General features: G+C 45.7%; 1 protein-coding gene across 1 annotated transcript in view; it reads left to right on the top strand.

Moving 5' to 3' along the window:
- Window positions 1–15711, top strand: part of Bzw2 (basic leucine zipper and W2 domains 2) — a 49542-nt gene that overhangs the window by 26100 nt on the left and 7731 nt on the right. The window contains exons 5-10 of the mRNA XM_050158716.1: window positions 365–430; window positions 1943–2078; window positions 7203–7312; window positions 9363–9533; window positions 12109–12255; window positions 13291–13429. Coding sequence (XP_050014673.1) covers window positions 365–430; window positions 1943–2078; window positions 7203–7312; window positions 9363–9533; window positions 12109–12255; window positions 13291–13429 — 769 coding nt within the window. The remainder of the gene's footprint in view (window positions 1–364; window positions 431–1942; window positions 2079–7202; window positions 7313–9362; window positions 9534–12108; window positions 12256–13290; window positions 13430–15711) is intronic.

Raw genomic sequence — 15711 nt, 5'->3', positions numbered from 1 at the left:
GCCAGAAACCTTCTGTTCCCTCAGAGGCGGAGTCATGGTAACTTTTGAGCCTCCCGACATGGATGCTGGGAATCAAACTCCGTCCTCTGAAACAGTAGCAAGCACTCTTAGCCTTGGATTCGCTTCTCCAGCCCCAGTTTCCATTCTTGAATTGGTTTTAGCCGATGTGTGTATTTGATCCTATTTTTCCTGGGGTCATGGTACCTCCTGTGAAATGCTTATAGATCCAATGTCTTAATGTGAGAACTTTTATCATTTTATCATTGCAGAGCTATGACGGTGGATATAATTTCTACCCCTCTCTTTCTATGGTGTTTAAAATTGTTTGCTTAATTCAGCTATTCTGTTTATATTTTGTGTTTAGGTCTTCAATAAACTCATCAGGAGATACAAATATTTGGAAAAAGCATTTGAAGATGAAATGAAAAAGGTAAATTCAAATAGCTAAGGCAGAAGGATCCTGAACTTGGGGTCCACCTGGGCCACACAATGAGACCACACTGCACACATATACATGTGCATGCACACACACATACACACGCTCGCGCAAGTTTTTAACTTCAGCACTCTTGCTCCCTGGCATGAGGTGATGCCTCGTTTTTGCTGAGAATTTCGTAGACATGGATTAAAGTCAAATGCTTTGATTCCGGTTCTTCCACTTACTCAGTATAAATGTCAGAGTGATGAGATCGCTCTGAAGCAGTCTTTAGGATGCTAAGGATGCTGAGTTTGTGTGTTCTACACACATCACAGAGCGAATAAGAGAATCGCGTCACCAGCATGTAAATATAAACCTGTATTCATGATGGAAACTTTTTGCTGGTATTAAGTGATGAAAACCTCAACCAGGTCCCTGTTGTGATTGGAGGCCCCCTGGGGAATGTCAGCATCATACCTAAGACATGGTGAGCTTGAGAAAATGTAGTCACAGCATAAAGCAGCGAAGTTAGGGGAAGAAGGACCACATCCCACAGCCCCAAGGACATTGTGAAGAGGAACATAAAATCCCCTCTGCTTTATTTCAAACTTTGTAAGTCACCCTCCCTCACTTTCTAAGACCGTAAGGTTTGAAGCATTGTGACCCGCACATCTCTCTTCCCAAAGTCAAAGAGTCCTCTCACATTATATCTAGAAATTCCTTTGTCCTGTATCTTCCATTGCCTCCTTACCAAGGCTTGGGTTTTAACTATGAGATCCAAGAAACAATGTGTTTGATTCTGAATGTTTTAAAGACTTGGACAACCCCTTTCTCCCCCAAAGGCCTTACTTCATATGGATCCTTTCCTGCTGTGTTTTGTGTTTGCAAAAAGTTGTGTTCAAGGGGCTGGAGAGGCGGCTCAGTGGTGCAAAGTGCTTCTTACACTTGCAGAGAGCCCGAGTTCAGGTCCCAGCACTGATCGGATGACTTATAATAACCCGTTCCAGTTCCAGGGATCCGACACGCTCTTCTAGACTTTCCAGGCACCCGCACATACATGACAGTTATACACAGGCACACACATGTAAATCATTAAACCTGAAATTTTGTTCTTTCGAAAATAAAGTGTTTGCATATGCCATGGTGAGGATGGGGTGATAGCCAGTATGTTACAGAATACATGGTCACTATATGCTTCCCCCTTTCCAGCTGCAATAGCCACGTGTACATTATATATACACACTCTTCCCAAGCGTCTCTTACTGTGACTATAGCTACGTGTGCATGAACCTAGAGAAAAGTACTGTGTCAGACAGCCGGACTTTCTACAGTATTTATTTGTCATTGGGCACGTGCACGTGAGTGCCAAGCATGCGGCAGCTGCGCGTCCGCGCCCAGCCTGTGACAGCTGCACCATACGGTGACCTGCTTCCTCACCTAGACGTGGTGGGATGTTCTCATTGCATTGTCTTCCTACCCTGGTGTCTGCACGTATAGACATGATCTCTTTTGTTTGACCCACAGCTCCTCCTCTTCCTTAAAGCATTTTCTGAAGCAGAGCAGACAAAGTTGGCAATGCTGTCCGGGATCCTGCTGGGCAATGGAACCCTCCCGGCAACCATCCTCACCAGTCTCTTCACCGACAGCTTAGTCAAAGAAGGTAATCGCACTTGGGTCTTGTCATCTGCGTAGGGGGAAAAGAAAGGGACGCTACAGACATTGTCGCATGTGAGGCAGAAAGGAAAGAAGCGCTGTAGACAGAAAACCGCCTGCGCTCTGCACATGTGTGTGTGTTTACACGCGTATATCTCCAAATAAGAAAGTTCACTTTTATAATAAAGAATCAGAAGAATGTCACAGCTGTATATTGGCATTCGAATTCTACTTGCCAACTAAAACCTTAGGCAGAGTGTGAACACCTGGAAATTGGTTAGGTCCAAACCATTTCTTCCAGCTCAAATGATCCCAGCCCCTTGTGGTTTGTGAAACACTTTATTTTCCAGGACTGCTTTGTGCTTTGTAGAACCTTTTAGCCCTTGGAGATAAAATCCCAGTCATTTTCAAAAGATCCCTGAGACAGAAAACCTCTTCTAAACCATTTCAGCTTCAGATCTGTGGGACCTATCAGGAGGCTGAAGCCTAAGGGGTCGTCGCAGGCTCAAGGCCAGCCTGAACTACATAGCAATTGCCCTGCCTAAATCAAAGAAGGCAGACAAACATGAAGGCAGGGTTCTCGGGTGTTGGTTCTTGTCACATTTTTAAGACCTCCGCAGTGATGTGGCGTGCTAGTCAAGAGCACTTGCTGCTCTCGCGGAAGACTGGGTGGGGTGTGTGTCCAGCAGCTCTAACTGCAGCTCCGGGGTAGCCTACACTCTGCTGACTTTAGACATACACACATGCACACATACATGCACATACATAAGCACACATGTACGCTAAGATATCTTTGGAAAAAGGCCTTCATTGTCCAAAGGACAGTGGATATTTTCCAAGTCAAGATCACTGTGGCAGCAAGATGCGTGCGTGAGTTCTAAAGTTTGGCAGTTTGCACGGCTGCAGTAATTGATTATACAATAAAACAAGAGTGGGCTGTCTTCTTGTAGGAGGATAATGGTATGCAAATTATAATTTAACATAAAACAGTGATTTTCCTTAAAAATAAATTAAAGGAGCTTTTGTGAGAACATCTGTTTCTTCTGGGAAATCTTCCTCCTGCGTGTAGGACAGCCCAGCTCCATGCACGCCCATAGGGCTAGAGGGCCGTTGTAGCTAGGAAAAAGTAACAAGTCAAGAGGCAGTTGGCATTGCGCAGATTCTCGACAGTGTTAGGGTTCTAGAATCATTCATTATTCATTGTCAACACTAGGACATTTGAAAGTATTTTTCTGAGAAGAATTCAGGACCTTCCGGGTATCTCATGTTATCAGCCGTTTCCACACAGAAGAAGAAGGTACAGTTGGCACCTTACACATTGATTGTACTGAATTACCCTAGCCACCACAGCAGAAGATAATTGCCTTGCTAGTCAATATAACCTAAGCGGGGAGTGGGGTTCAGTAGTCAACAGCACTTTCTACCCTTGCTGACACTAAGTTCCCACACCATCGGGTGGTTCCTAACCACTTATCCCTCCATCAGTTCAGGGGACCCAGTGCCCTCTTCTGGCTCCCATGGTCACGTGCACACATACGGTGTTTATATAATACCCAGGTACACACATGTACATAAAATATAACATCTTTAACAACAGCCGTTATAGAAGTTGGGCGGTGCTTGTAGAACTCGATTGTTTACCTTTTTGCGTTTGAAATTGGTTGTAGTAAAATGGGGGGAGAATGTCTCTGCCATGGGAGTGATCTTGTGCTTGCATCGTGGCTTTGTCCTCATCCTTCACCGTCTCCTAACTAGGAAAGGATTACAACATTACGCCTTTGCTCAACTCCTATGTAATAGCCATCCAAGAAAATAGGATCATTCCACTCAGTAAGAGAGTGACTTCAAAAACCTTCCGGGTTTCCCATCGAGTGTCTCCTGTAATACAGAGTGTGATAGGCTTAAATATGGATTATTTTTAACTTCAGATTTCAATCACGCTTTATTTTTTTCTTAAAAAACAGATTACAGAATAGTCTCAATTTTACTTCCTTACCTAACTGTATTAAAGTTTATATTGATTCTATAAGCTACTAATACTGTTTATAGTTTGTGCTTTGAGTGAGGGTGTAGCTCAGTGATTCAACACCTGCCTCGCATGCGTGGAGGACCAGGTTTCGCCACTAATGACACCGAAAGAGAGCTCATCTTCAAAAGTAGTCAGCTTAAGATTCTTGAGGGTATAATACATAAGCATATTTCCTTAGGGGTGTGTGTAGTGGGTGTGTGTGTGTGTGTAATGCCACAGCATGCATGCATCGATCTGTGCACAACTTTCTTGTGCTAGCTTTGCCTTTATACAAATTCCAGGGATTGAACTCGGGTTCTCAGAGCCATTTTGCTGACCCCGTGTCTTTTAAGTGAAATAGTAACTGTAAAGTTAGGGTGGACATCAGAGTGAACAGGAACATCTTTCATGCCCCAGACTTCATCCCAAGAGTGGTGTCCCCGATCATTGTCAAGGGTCCTCAGATCAGCTTTGGCACAAACCCCCCTCTTGTCCGTGTTCAGCAGTAAGGCGCGTCTTAGCATATAGGTCCAGGAGCCTTGCCAGTGGGATGGTGCGGATAGCTGAGGTCACTGAGGTGGTGGCCAATGAGAGGTGCCAGCACTGAGACTCATCAGAGGTCAACCTGGCTTGACCGAAATAAGAATTCTTCTAGAAAGGAATATTGCTAGCTGCTTATGCCACCAATACTAGGCAGACATTCAATTTAGGAAAATCAGTTAAATATTTCAACTACACCATAAATCTTCATCAAATGCTATATAAACATGTATCCAGAAATTGGAAGTGTTCCAGAAAAACTGTCTGCTAACTAGCCAATAGTTTAATTTTGGAAGTAATCATGATTCAAATATGGATAAGGGACTGAGTGGCTTCCTGATTTACATCTACGCATCTATCTAAATTGCTTTTAAAATTCCAGAAGTGTTCCATTTTCAGCAGACCTGGTGTATGAATCGAAGGGTTGGCGACCATCCTCATCAAGAGATCCCTGTCAGTCACTGTCAGTCAGTCCTTACTCACGTCACTTAACACATTGACTGTCCCTTGAACTACACTTCTGTCATTCCGGCTGCTCAGAAAGCTGAGGCAGGGGAACCATGTGTTCCTAGCCCGCCAGCCTGAGCTACACAGCAAAACCCTAACTCAACAACACACTAAATGAATGAGTCTGAATCTTAAATAGATTCTCAGGCTGTGGTTCTGTCCGCCAGGGTGTCCAGCTTCAGCGCAGTCTCAATGGCAGTGGGCACTCCAGAGTCACACCCTCTAGGCTCTCCCAATCAAACGTAGGCTTCCTCCGCATCTTAACTCCTGTGCTGAAAGAATCACGAAAGGAATGAGTAGAGCGGAAGCCTCGCATGCCTTTCCCAGGAGACGGATTGACCACAGCTTTCCTATCCTTTGCCTGCATCTCCTGATCTTAAGTCCCACAATCCTTGAATGCAGTAAGTGTTGAAATAAGGAGCGGCGGGGCTGCGTCCCCAGCACCCCGGCCGCCTGGCTAGCTCATGCCCTGAAATAACAACACACAAACTGTATTCATTTAAAAACTGCTTGGCCCATTTCTATCTAGCCTCTTCTAGGCTAATTCTCACATATTAATTTAGCCCATTTCTAATAATGTGTGTAAGCACCCCAAGGTGCGCTTACCGGGAAGATTCTAGCCTACGTCCATCCTGGGTCTGAGCTGCCTGGGAGAGTAGAGCCTGGTGTCTCTGCCTCAGAGAGCAGAGGAGCAGAGCAGAGTCTGAGCTCACTTCCTCTTCCTCCCAGCATCCTATTCTGTTTATTCCTCTCACCTATGTTTTAACCTATCAGGGCCAAGGAGTTTCTTTATTGCTTAACCAATGAAATCAACAGATTGTTGTATGACACTCCCACATCAAGTAAGCGTGTGGGGCAGAGCAGCAGAGGTTTCTCCGGTTGTCTGACCGTTGTGTTTTCTAGTAAAGATGACACAGAACAGACGGCACAAATGGCCAGTGGTCGTCTTAGCGCCGCCAGGAGCTGCGGTCATTCACTGCCGTTCTTTGAACATAGAATATTTTATGTATTCATACCCTGAAAGTAAGTCAGGCAGGTTTTACCCCAAACATCTCCAGTAGTTAGCCAGAATTTGTGAGCACAGCTTTATCCTCTGAGTTTCATCCAGGTTTACAAACCTGTGACTTTAGAGGCTATCAGGTGACCTTAGAAGCCTTCAGGTGATTTTAAAGCCAGCAGGTGACCCTAAAGGTCATCAGGTGACCCTAGAGGCCATCAGTCGGACTTTTGGTACTGTGAGCTCTTGCAATTAGTGCTTTTTAGGTATACTATAATTTATTGGCCATGTAGAAACCCTGGCCTGGTGTTACGGTTGGTTGTTCCAGTGTGAGAAGCAGACATAGGAGGATTCCTGGGGTTTACTACCCAATAAGCCTTCCCTAGCTGGGGAGCCTCAGGCCAGTGACGAGACCCTGTCTCGGAAAACAAGATGGACTTCTGAGGAACAATGCCCAGTGCTACCTCTGGCCTGCACACTAAGTAAACGTGAATAAATGAACACATGAGTAGTTAAGTCATACCAGATTGACATCAGGAGCCCTGCTCTGAAAACTTTTTGTGTTTTGAGACAGTTTCTCTGTGTGGCCCTGGCTGGCCTTGAACTCACAGAAATCTGCCTCCCAGTGCTGGGATTAAAAGCATGTGCTGAAAAGTATTTTAATTTATTTTCCTTGTTGATTTTTTTTTTTTTTTTTTTTTTTTTTTTTTTTTTTTTTTTTTTTTTTTTTTTTTTTTGCTGTTGTTCATCTGTTTTTGTTGTAAGCGGGATATCACCATGTTGCCCTGCCTGTCCCCAGACTTTCACCAGATCAGGTGGTCTGGCTTTTGTAGCAATGCTCCTGTCTCTGCTTCCTGTTGCTGGTGTAACAGGCATGAGCCATCATGCCCTGGTTCTTTCTCACAAAGATGCTTTCTTTGTAGTAGGACAAGCGAGCTGTGCGGGCAGGTCTGTCTGTTTTTCTTCTCTCCCAAATTAGCTGTTAGCCGTTTCAGGAAACCTGGTCGGAACTGTTGCCTTGTACAGCCTCACAAGGGGTCTCTGCACACGGGAATGACATTCTCGTTTTCCTTTCACAGGCATTGCGGCCTCATTTGCTGTCAAGCTTTTCAAAGCCTGGATGGCAGAGAAGGACGCCAATTCTGTTACCTCTTCCTTGCGGAAAGCCAACTTGGACAAGCGGCTGCTTGTAAGTGTGTGTGCATCAGAGGTTGTCTGCTCTACTCCTGTCAGCGTGGGGTCATGTCGGTGACGTGGCAGCCTCTGGCCTGTGTTCCTTTTATTTCTCGTTATCATGGAGAAACTAATTCCATTCTAATTTTACATACAGCCTTATATATTCTAAGTAAATAGAATACCCTGAGGCCAGTAATGAGGAAGCCTTTGGGAGTGCATGTGGGCTTTCCTAGAGAAGGTGAAACAGGGCAGGAAGTGCTCTGTGCTGGTAAGACATCCTGTAGGTACTGTGATGCGCCGAACAAGGAGGGAAAGAGAGCGAGCGAGCGAGCTGAGTGTTGACGTGCCTTTTCTATGCTTCCTAGTTGGTGCGTGAACAAGACACTCCTGCGACATGGCTATCCCCAACTGTGAGCCACATTAATCCCTTCTCTTTTTATCTTGGCCAATCGTTTGGGTAGAAGTGATTGTATCAAGGCATCATCTTGGGGAAGAGGTCACATCTTTATTTCCATCTATCTGATACATGCATATCCCTGTATTAAAAAAATTATCAGGGATGCAAACACAGACAGACAGACCATCATATGGCCTGCATGTGTATAAACACATTCGTTAGATACATAGAAGGATGGATAGATAGATAGATAGATAGATAGATAGATAGATAGATAGATAGATGATAGATAGATGGATGGATGGATAGATGATAGATAGATAGATAGATAGATAGATAGATAGATAGATAGATGATAGGTAGGTAGATAGATTAGATAGATAGATAGATGATAGATAGATAGATAGATAGATAGATGATAGGTAGGTAGATAGATGATAGGTAGGTAGATAGATGATAGGTAGGTAGATAGATGATAGGTAGGTAGATAGATTAGATAGATAGATAGATAGATAGATAGATAGATAGATAGATATAGATGGATAGAAATGGATGATGGACAGATGATAGTGGTCCTCCCCCTGGCAGCAGCCCCATGATGGCAGGTCTTTCCACTGAGATAAGTTAAAGAATCATTGACTGTACGCATGCAGATCTAGCCAATGGAAAGCACGTGTCTGTTCTTCATACTTGACAGCAGTTTGAAAATGGCCTTCATTCCATAGTTGGGTGCTGGAGTCACCCAGGATGAGGCTGTGACTAAGTGCTACTGAGCAGGTGCCAAGCCGGGTAGGGTAAAATGAAGTGATGAGAATATGAGAGCCACTAGGGTGTTTTGCTCTTTTTTTATTGCTGTTTTAACAACTACTAAGAAAAAAAAAATCCACAAGAATTATGTAAGAAACTGAGCAGTTGGCGAGGCAAGTTTAGATGGGGCCTCATTCTCAACTGAATTGAGAGCCACTGATGTTAGCGGAGGATGAGAATCCCGCTGCTCCTTTTCTGGTCTGAATCGGAGGAGCGGCAATGCTTAGGGTGAAACTGGAGGTCCTTGGGGAGGAGGAGCCACTGGTGTCTTCCCTGGTGTTTCCGATCATTTCAGCTGTACAGAAAGAAACTTGAACTCAGTCAAAGGAGCAATGTGAGCAGCTAATGATGTCGGGTTTTTCTTCTCAATAAAAGCAACTCGAGCACCATTCCGTTTTGGTTTTTGTTTTGTTTTGTTTTGGGGTTTCTTTTGGGTTTTTCAAGGCAGTGTACAGCCTTGGCCATCCTGGAGCTTGCTCTGTAGATCATGCTGACCTGGAACTTGCAGAGATCCGCTTGCCTCTGTCTCCCGAGTGCAGGGACTAAAGGCGTTCGCCACCACTTTTCCACGAGAGTTTTTATTTTTCATGTAGTCGAGCAAATTTAGTCTTGTGTTGCTATTGATTAAAGTGAAAGAAAGGGGGGTCTGGTTCCAGTGAGCACAGCAAGTGTGTCTGCGTGAGGCAGTCCTCTATAACATGGACTTGTTATTAAAGGCGCTCAACTCAGTGGCTGTCTAGGACTAGTGCTCTCCCGTGGAGCAGTCCTTGTCTGCGTGCGAGACCACAAGAACATTAACATGGGAAATCCATCCTAACCTGAGCCGCTTGGAGTTCACTCGTCCCCTTTTCTCCTTCAGGAACTCTTCCCAGTGAACAGACAGAGTGTGGACCATTTTGCTAAATACTTCACTGATGCAGGGCTGAAGGAGCTGTCGGACTTTCTCAGAGTCCAGCAGTCTCTGGGCACCAGGAAGGAACTGCAGAAGGAGCTTCAAGAGCGACTGTCTCAGGAATGCCCCATCAAGGAGGTAGGAGGCCATGGTGAAGACAGGTGTAACACATGGGGGTGAAGGGCAGGGGTGGGGGCCTCGGGGAGGTAGGAGGCCATGGTGAGGTCCACTATAACACATGGGTGTGAAGGGTAGGGGTGGAGGCCCTCGGGGAGGTAGGAGGCCATGGTGAAGACAGGTGTAACACATGGGGGTGAAGGGTAGGGGTGGGGCCCTCGGGGAGGTAGGAGGCCATGATGACCTCCAATACAGTGGACATGGTTGATGGGTACAGGTGTGTTCAGAGCGCTTGAATAAGCATTCATGAGACTATGGTTTTCGTGTCCAGCACTGTCAAAATGATGCAGGATGGTATGTGTGTGTGTGCGTGCATGCATGCGTGTGAATACCAATACAAACGGCAGGGATTACATAGGTCATATAGCACAGCTTTTGCTCCCTTTTCGCTATACATTATCCCCTTTTCCCTAGGACTTGTCTCAAAGTATTCATTCAGAATCCTCTTTTATTACATTTTGGGGTATTCTAGAAATTAATGTTATTTTGGTTCAAATGCCCTACTTTACCCGGCTGCTATGAAAATCAAACTGTTTCACCAACTTACAGACTTGGCCATCTATCTGCCGTTAGAAAACCCCATAGTGTGGCCTTTCTGTTTTATGGTGGATTCTCTCTGGAGTTAGGCATCAGCTGTGTGTAGTGTCTAGGCTGGGCACTTCGCATCACTGGGTATGAATGTGTGGGCTTGTTTCTCTTTTCGTGGTGAATGGAGTCCAACTCAGGACTTCATAAAATACAGCAAGAGGGCCACCACTGAATTACATTCCAACACCTTGGAAAAGAAAACACAATTCCATACAGGGAACAATCATTTCGGCCAGCAACCCCTTTATAAAGGCTGTGTAAAAGCCACAGGTTTTGGAATTGTTTCAGCATAATTTGCTATGTATTAGATGATTGTTAATGACTGTTTATGTATCTGGAAAGGCATTCTTTAGGCTGAGAAACACCTTTTTATATGGTATGATAAACTTAAGCTGGGAGTCCTCCTTCTCCTTACTCCCAAATCCCTCACCCCAACTGTACCTACTCTGCTCTAAGCCTCGCCTGGCTTTTTGAAAGGTTGAGAGCCAGAGAAGCTCACGCTGACAACTGTCCACCAGGTGGAGGTGTTAGAACAACAAATGCCCATGCATCTGCGCCTTACAGCGAGCAGTGTTTCCAACGCTATTCAAACTAGAGTGTTGCATGACTTCTATGGGGGCAGGGAGCGATGGGGAAGCCATAGTGCCGCTTTTAGGTGCAGGCCTGCCCCCTGCTCTGCCTCATGCTAGGAACGGCAGGCAGCTCTAAGCCCGAGAATGGTCCAGCCACTTGAGAGCTACTCGACCCACTCTTTTGTTTCTGAACTTCAGAGCAGAAGTAATAAAAAACAGTTGTCTTCTCACAGGAAAAAAAAAAAAAAAAAAAAACAGAAAGAGGGTGTGTTGTTAGTTACAGGGTAGCATACCAAAGACACTGTATGGCTTTTAGTCACTTTGAGGACCCTGCCTGTAATTGACTGTATCAAGAAAAAGGCACGGCGCCTGAGTATGAATGGAACACTGTTCGGCGGGCCTGCATTCAGAACTGAGAACTGAGACTAAGTCTTCATTATTGAAAGGAGAGATGAGATAACCTGCTGGATATTGCTAGACTGGCGTGAATCAAAGAAAAAGGCAGAATTTGGGGGTGTGGCTTACTTGGTAGAATGCTTGCTTGACATGCATGAGCCTTTGGGTCCAGCACCTCGTAATCCAGGTGTGGTGTCCAGTCTTAGCAGTTTAGAGGGTAGAGGGAGGAGGAACAGAAGTTCAGGGCCATCCTTACCTACAAAGCAAGTTCCCCTGTCTGAGGTTTGTTCTTGATTTTGGTTTTCCGAGACAGGGTTTGTCTGTGTAACAGTTCTGGCTGTCCTGGAACTTGCTCTGTAGACCAGGCTGGTCTCGAGCTCACACAGAAAGATCCGCCCGCCTGTCTCTGCGTCCTGAGAGCTGGGATTAAAAGCGTGCACCACCACCAGCAGGCTAAGTTTCCCTGTCTGTAAGGAGAGGAGGGAGGTGCCCCTGTGCTTACAGTTTTTTTACCGGTTGACTTTTCCCTGAGTGGGGCATGGGAATCTCAAGAGTAGGAATTTCAAAATGCATTGTAGAGAATGGATTTATACAAGCCCAAGACATCAAGAAATTTAATTTTGAAAAGTAGGGATAAAAATTCACAGACCTGTTGCTTTCTTCAAACCCGAAGAAAGACGCACATGCCCCATCCTACTGAACCCACGGGGTTCATCCCTACCCTTCCAGCCTTTCTCTTAGTCCATGTCATCCAGCAGCTTTTGTCTAGAACTAAGTTGACAAGGTAAAAGTAGATTTCCTAGCTTTCTTCCATCTTGTCATTTGAGGGTGTGCATCAGGAACAGAGACACTGAGAGCGCAGCCCTTCCCTCCCTGCCCCACACCTCTTACTGACCTTGCCTTCGAGAGAAATAACCCCGGCTTCTAAGCCTTATATTTGGTCTGCTGTTGCTCACTAACTGTCTCTCCATGAAACGTAGGTGGTGCTTTATGTCAAAGAGGAGATGAAAAGGAACGATCTTCCGGAAACAGCCGTGATCGGGCTTCTGTGGACCTGCATCATGAATGCTGTGGAATGGAACAAGAAGGAGGAGCTCGTGGCGGAGCAAGCTCTTAAGCACCTAAAGGTAATGAGTCTTAAATCAGAGCCATCCCTGGGGGGGTCTGCTCTGCCCTCTGAGGGTATGAGCGGCCGAGCTGGGCATGGTGCCACGCTCCTAAAACTCCAACACTCAGAAGTGTGGAGGCAGGAAGATCAATCAGTTCAAGGCCAGTCTGGGGTACAAAGGACCTTGTCACAAATGGGGAAACAGAAGAGCAAGTGTATGCCAACTGTATTTCTTCAGAACCGAATTAAACATAGCCTGCCTACATTTTTTTTTTCACATCTGCCACTACCTAAAATGTTTCAAATAGGAGAACATGAAACATCTCAAAGTGGACTCTCAGTAAAAACATCACAAGCATCCACACAGTCAACTGTCAGGGTCATACATTAAAGAGAAACAGAGAAACGTGAGCTAATTACTGACTGTATTTCATGTGGACAAATACCCAAGCCTTTTGTTAAGTAAACCATGAATGGACATTGGAATGAAAGAAGTAAATTGATTGTCGGTTGTGTGTTTCAGGCATAGATCAGCATGCCTGTGCATTAAGGCAAGTGGAAACCGTAGGGCTTGCACGTAGAATTCAGTTAGGAAGTCAGGGTCAGAGTGTGAACCAGGCGGCCGTAGATGATGACATCGGGGGTTTGTGGGGTAAGAGGAGAGGAGTGAGAACCATCTGTTCCGGCACAGTGATGGGGTTTTCCAGGAAAGGGAGATGAGGAAGAAAGCGATGGCTAACTCGACCAGCGGACAACCAAAGACACTGGGGGTGTAGGAACAACAGCAAGAGACCTTTCGTGTGGGACTTCAGGAAGTGGAATCCCACCGTCCTGACTGCAGAGGTGTGCTGCACCATAGCCCCGAGGATGCAATTCCAACATCCACAGTGCTCACCAGTGTACACAGTGGGTTCCGCCGTCATCTGGAATCAAAATGGAGTCTCATTTTGTCTCTTTTTAGTGGGTACAATGACAATAATCTAGTGAGGGCCACTGGCATACAACCCTGAAACGGGCCTCCAGGTCTCACCTTTTGCCCTCTGCTCTGTTCCAGCAATACGCTCCCCTGCTGGCTGTGTTCAGTTCCCAAGGCCAGTCGGAGCTCGTCCTGCTGCAGAAGGTTCAGGAATACTGCTACGACAACATCCACTTCATGAAGGCCTTCCAGAAGATCGTGGTTCTCTTCTACAAAGGTACCGTCGTGCTCCAAGAGCAGAGCCAGGCAGGGCAGGATCACCAGTCTGTCACTAGGGAGGAGCCCCAGAGATGCTAACTGGTGAACATTTAGGGGGTGACCGTGTCACAGGAAGAGAGAAGGCATGCCCTCGGTCTGCACCGCGTCAGGAACCTTGCTAGTTAGGCACCTAAACGTTTCTCACTGGTCAAAGCTGCCTTCAGAAGACCGAGCACGAGCTGCCTGTTTCTTGGCTATCGTGAACGAATGTAATTACATAAGATAATCGAGTCTGCTTCTGAATTGTAACAATTAGCTCTAATAACAGTGATTACCAAAATGCTATATATACCGTGTGCAGACCCATTTTGGGGCCACAAGGCTGACTTGGAAATGACTAGAATATTAGCCTTTCGCTTGACATTTTAGTCATTTGGCCCGGCCGTTCTCCTGTGTTTCTCAAGGCAAGGCTATTTTTAAGGATTCACATTTACTGCCTCTTCATGGTATTTATAAGGTTTAGGTTGCCATGACAACCGGCGCTGGAAATGAAAGTTAAAAGCTCTCGCTGATCTCAGTCTCCATACCTACAGCATACAAAAGTGATCCTGGGCTGCTTCGGGGCTAGAGGATGTAGTTTTAATATGGGGGAAGGAGCAATTGGGAGATACATTTTGTGAACATTATAAAAGGCTCATTAGAGGTTATTACATGCATAAGCAGCACAGTATCACGAATATAAAGTAATATAGGTTAAATGCTTATTTTCCCTTTCTATTCTTAAAATAGCCAAATGTTTTCCTTAGCTTTCACTAGCATGTATCAATGGAGCATGTGACGTTTTTGATCATCTTCTCCCAGACCCTGTCGCCCTCCCCGTGTCCCCACTCCCCCATCTCATTCATCCCTACCAGCCCGCTTTCACTTTCACGCCTCAGTGAGCTTAGCCAGGCTTATGTACAGATGCACCCCTGACCCCTGCCCCCCAGAGTTGTCTGCTTAGAATAATAACGTGACATTTTCTGCTATAAGTCTTTACGTGGTTGAGTGATAGGCATTTTTAAAATGCTTAGTGGTATTTCACTGTGAATTCTAATTGGCCATCCAGACTCTTACTGCGAATACATGTCACAAGTGTCGGGGTGACGGGTCACGTTTGCAGAACAATGAGTGTTGGTTAACTTTGTGTCGCCTTGACCCCAGCGAGAGTCTCTTAGAAAAGGGAACCTCTGCTGAGACAAGGCCCCCAGCGGTGTGACCTGTGGGAAGGTCCAGCTCACTGGGTGGCGCCACCTTTAGGGCTGCTGGTCCTGTGGGCTGTGAGGAAGCAGGCTGAGTAAGCCGGAAGGAGCAAGCCAGTAAGCGGCACATGACCTCCGGGTTCCTGCCCTGGCTTCCTTGGATGATAGAATACACATTGAAAGCTGAAATAAGCCCTTTCTTCCCCAAGTTCCTATGGTCGGTGTTGTATCAGATCAATAGAAACCCTAACTAGGACAGTGAAATATTTCATATATATATGTGTACATAGTATATATGTGTATGTATGTGTGTATATGTGTGTGTGTGTATATGTGTGTGTGTATAAACATAGTCACTGTGCCAGGAGGGCAGCTCAGCGGGTAACGGTGCCAGAGGGGACAGCTGGAGTTAGATCCTTGGAACCCACATGGTGGAAGGAGAGAACCAACTCTTCTCAAGTTGTCCTTGATCTCTACGTGCAGCTCACTGTAGCATGCATAAGTAAATTATCTAAATACAATTTGTTAAAACATTTAATTAAAACAATTGTAGTAACTGCTAAATCTCATTTGAAATTATCTATCATTAGTTCTATTTGGATGTGGTCCAAAGATAGTAGTGTCTCAGAACTGGCGCTCCAAATGAACGCCCCACTTAAAACCAAACCTGAGAGGCTAGAGAGAGACTCAACAGGCAAGAGCACTGGCTGTTCTTCCAGGGGGACCCAGACTCCATTCCAGCACCCATGTGTGGTTGCTATCACATGTCTGTGACTCCAGGTCCCTGGGAACCAGCACCCTTTCCTGGCTTCTTCCAACACTGCATGCACAGGGCACCCAGACATACATGCAGACAAAACACCAATACACATAAATAATTAATTTTAAAAAGAAAACTCTGGGAGCTGGAGGGGTGGCTCAGTGGTTGGGAGCACTGGTTGCTCATGCAGGGGGCCTGGCTTCATTTCTCAGCACCCACGTGGTGGCTCACCACCATCCATGGCAATTCGGGGGGTCTGACCGCCTCTTCTGATGTGGTCCCTGAATGTGCTGTGCATAC

This window comes from Alexandromys fortis, unplaced genomic scaffold (genome assembly GCF_014885135.2).
Source record: "Alexandromys fortis isolate MF-2015 unplaced genomic scaffold, M_Fortis_MF-2015_v1.1 scaffold_101, whole genome shotgun sequence".
Taxonomy (NCBI): domain Eukaryota; kingdom Metazoa; phylum Chordata; class Mammalia; order Rodentia; family Cricetidae; genus Alexandromys; species Alexandromys fortis.
This window is presented reverse-complemented; position numbering and strand designations above follow the sequence as displayed.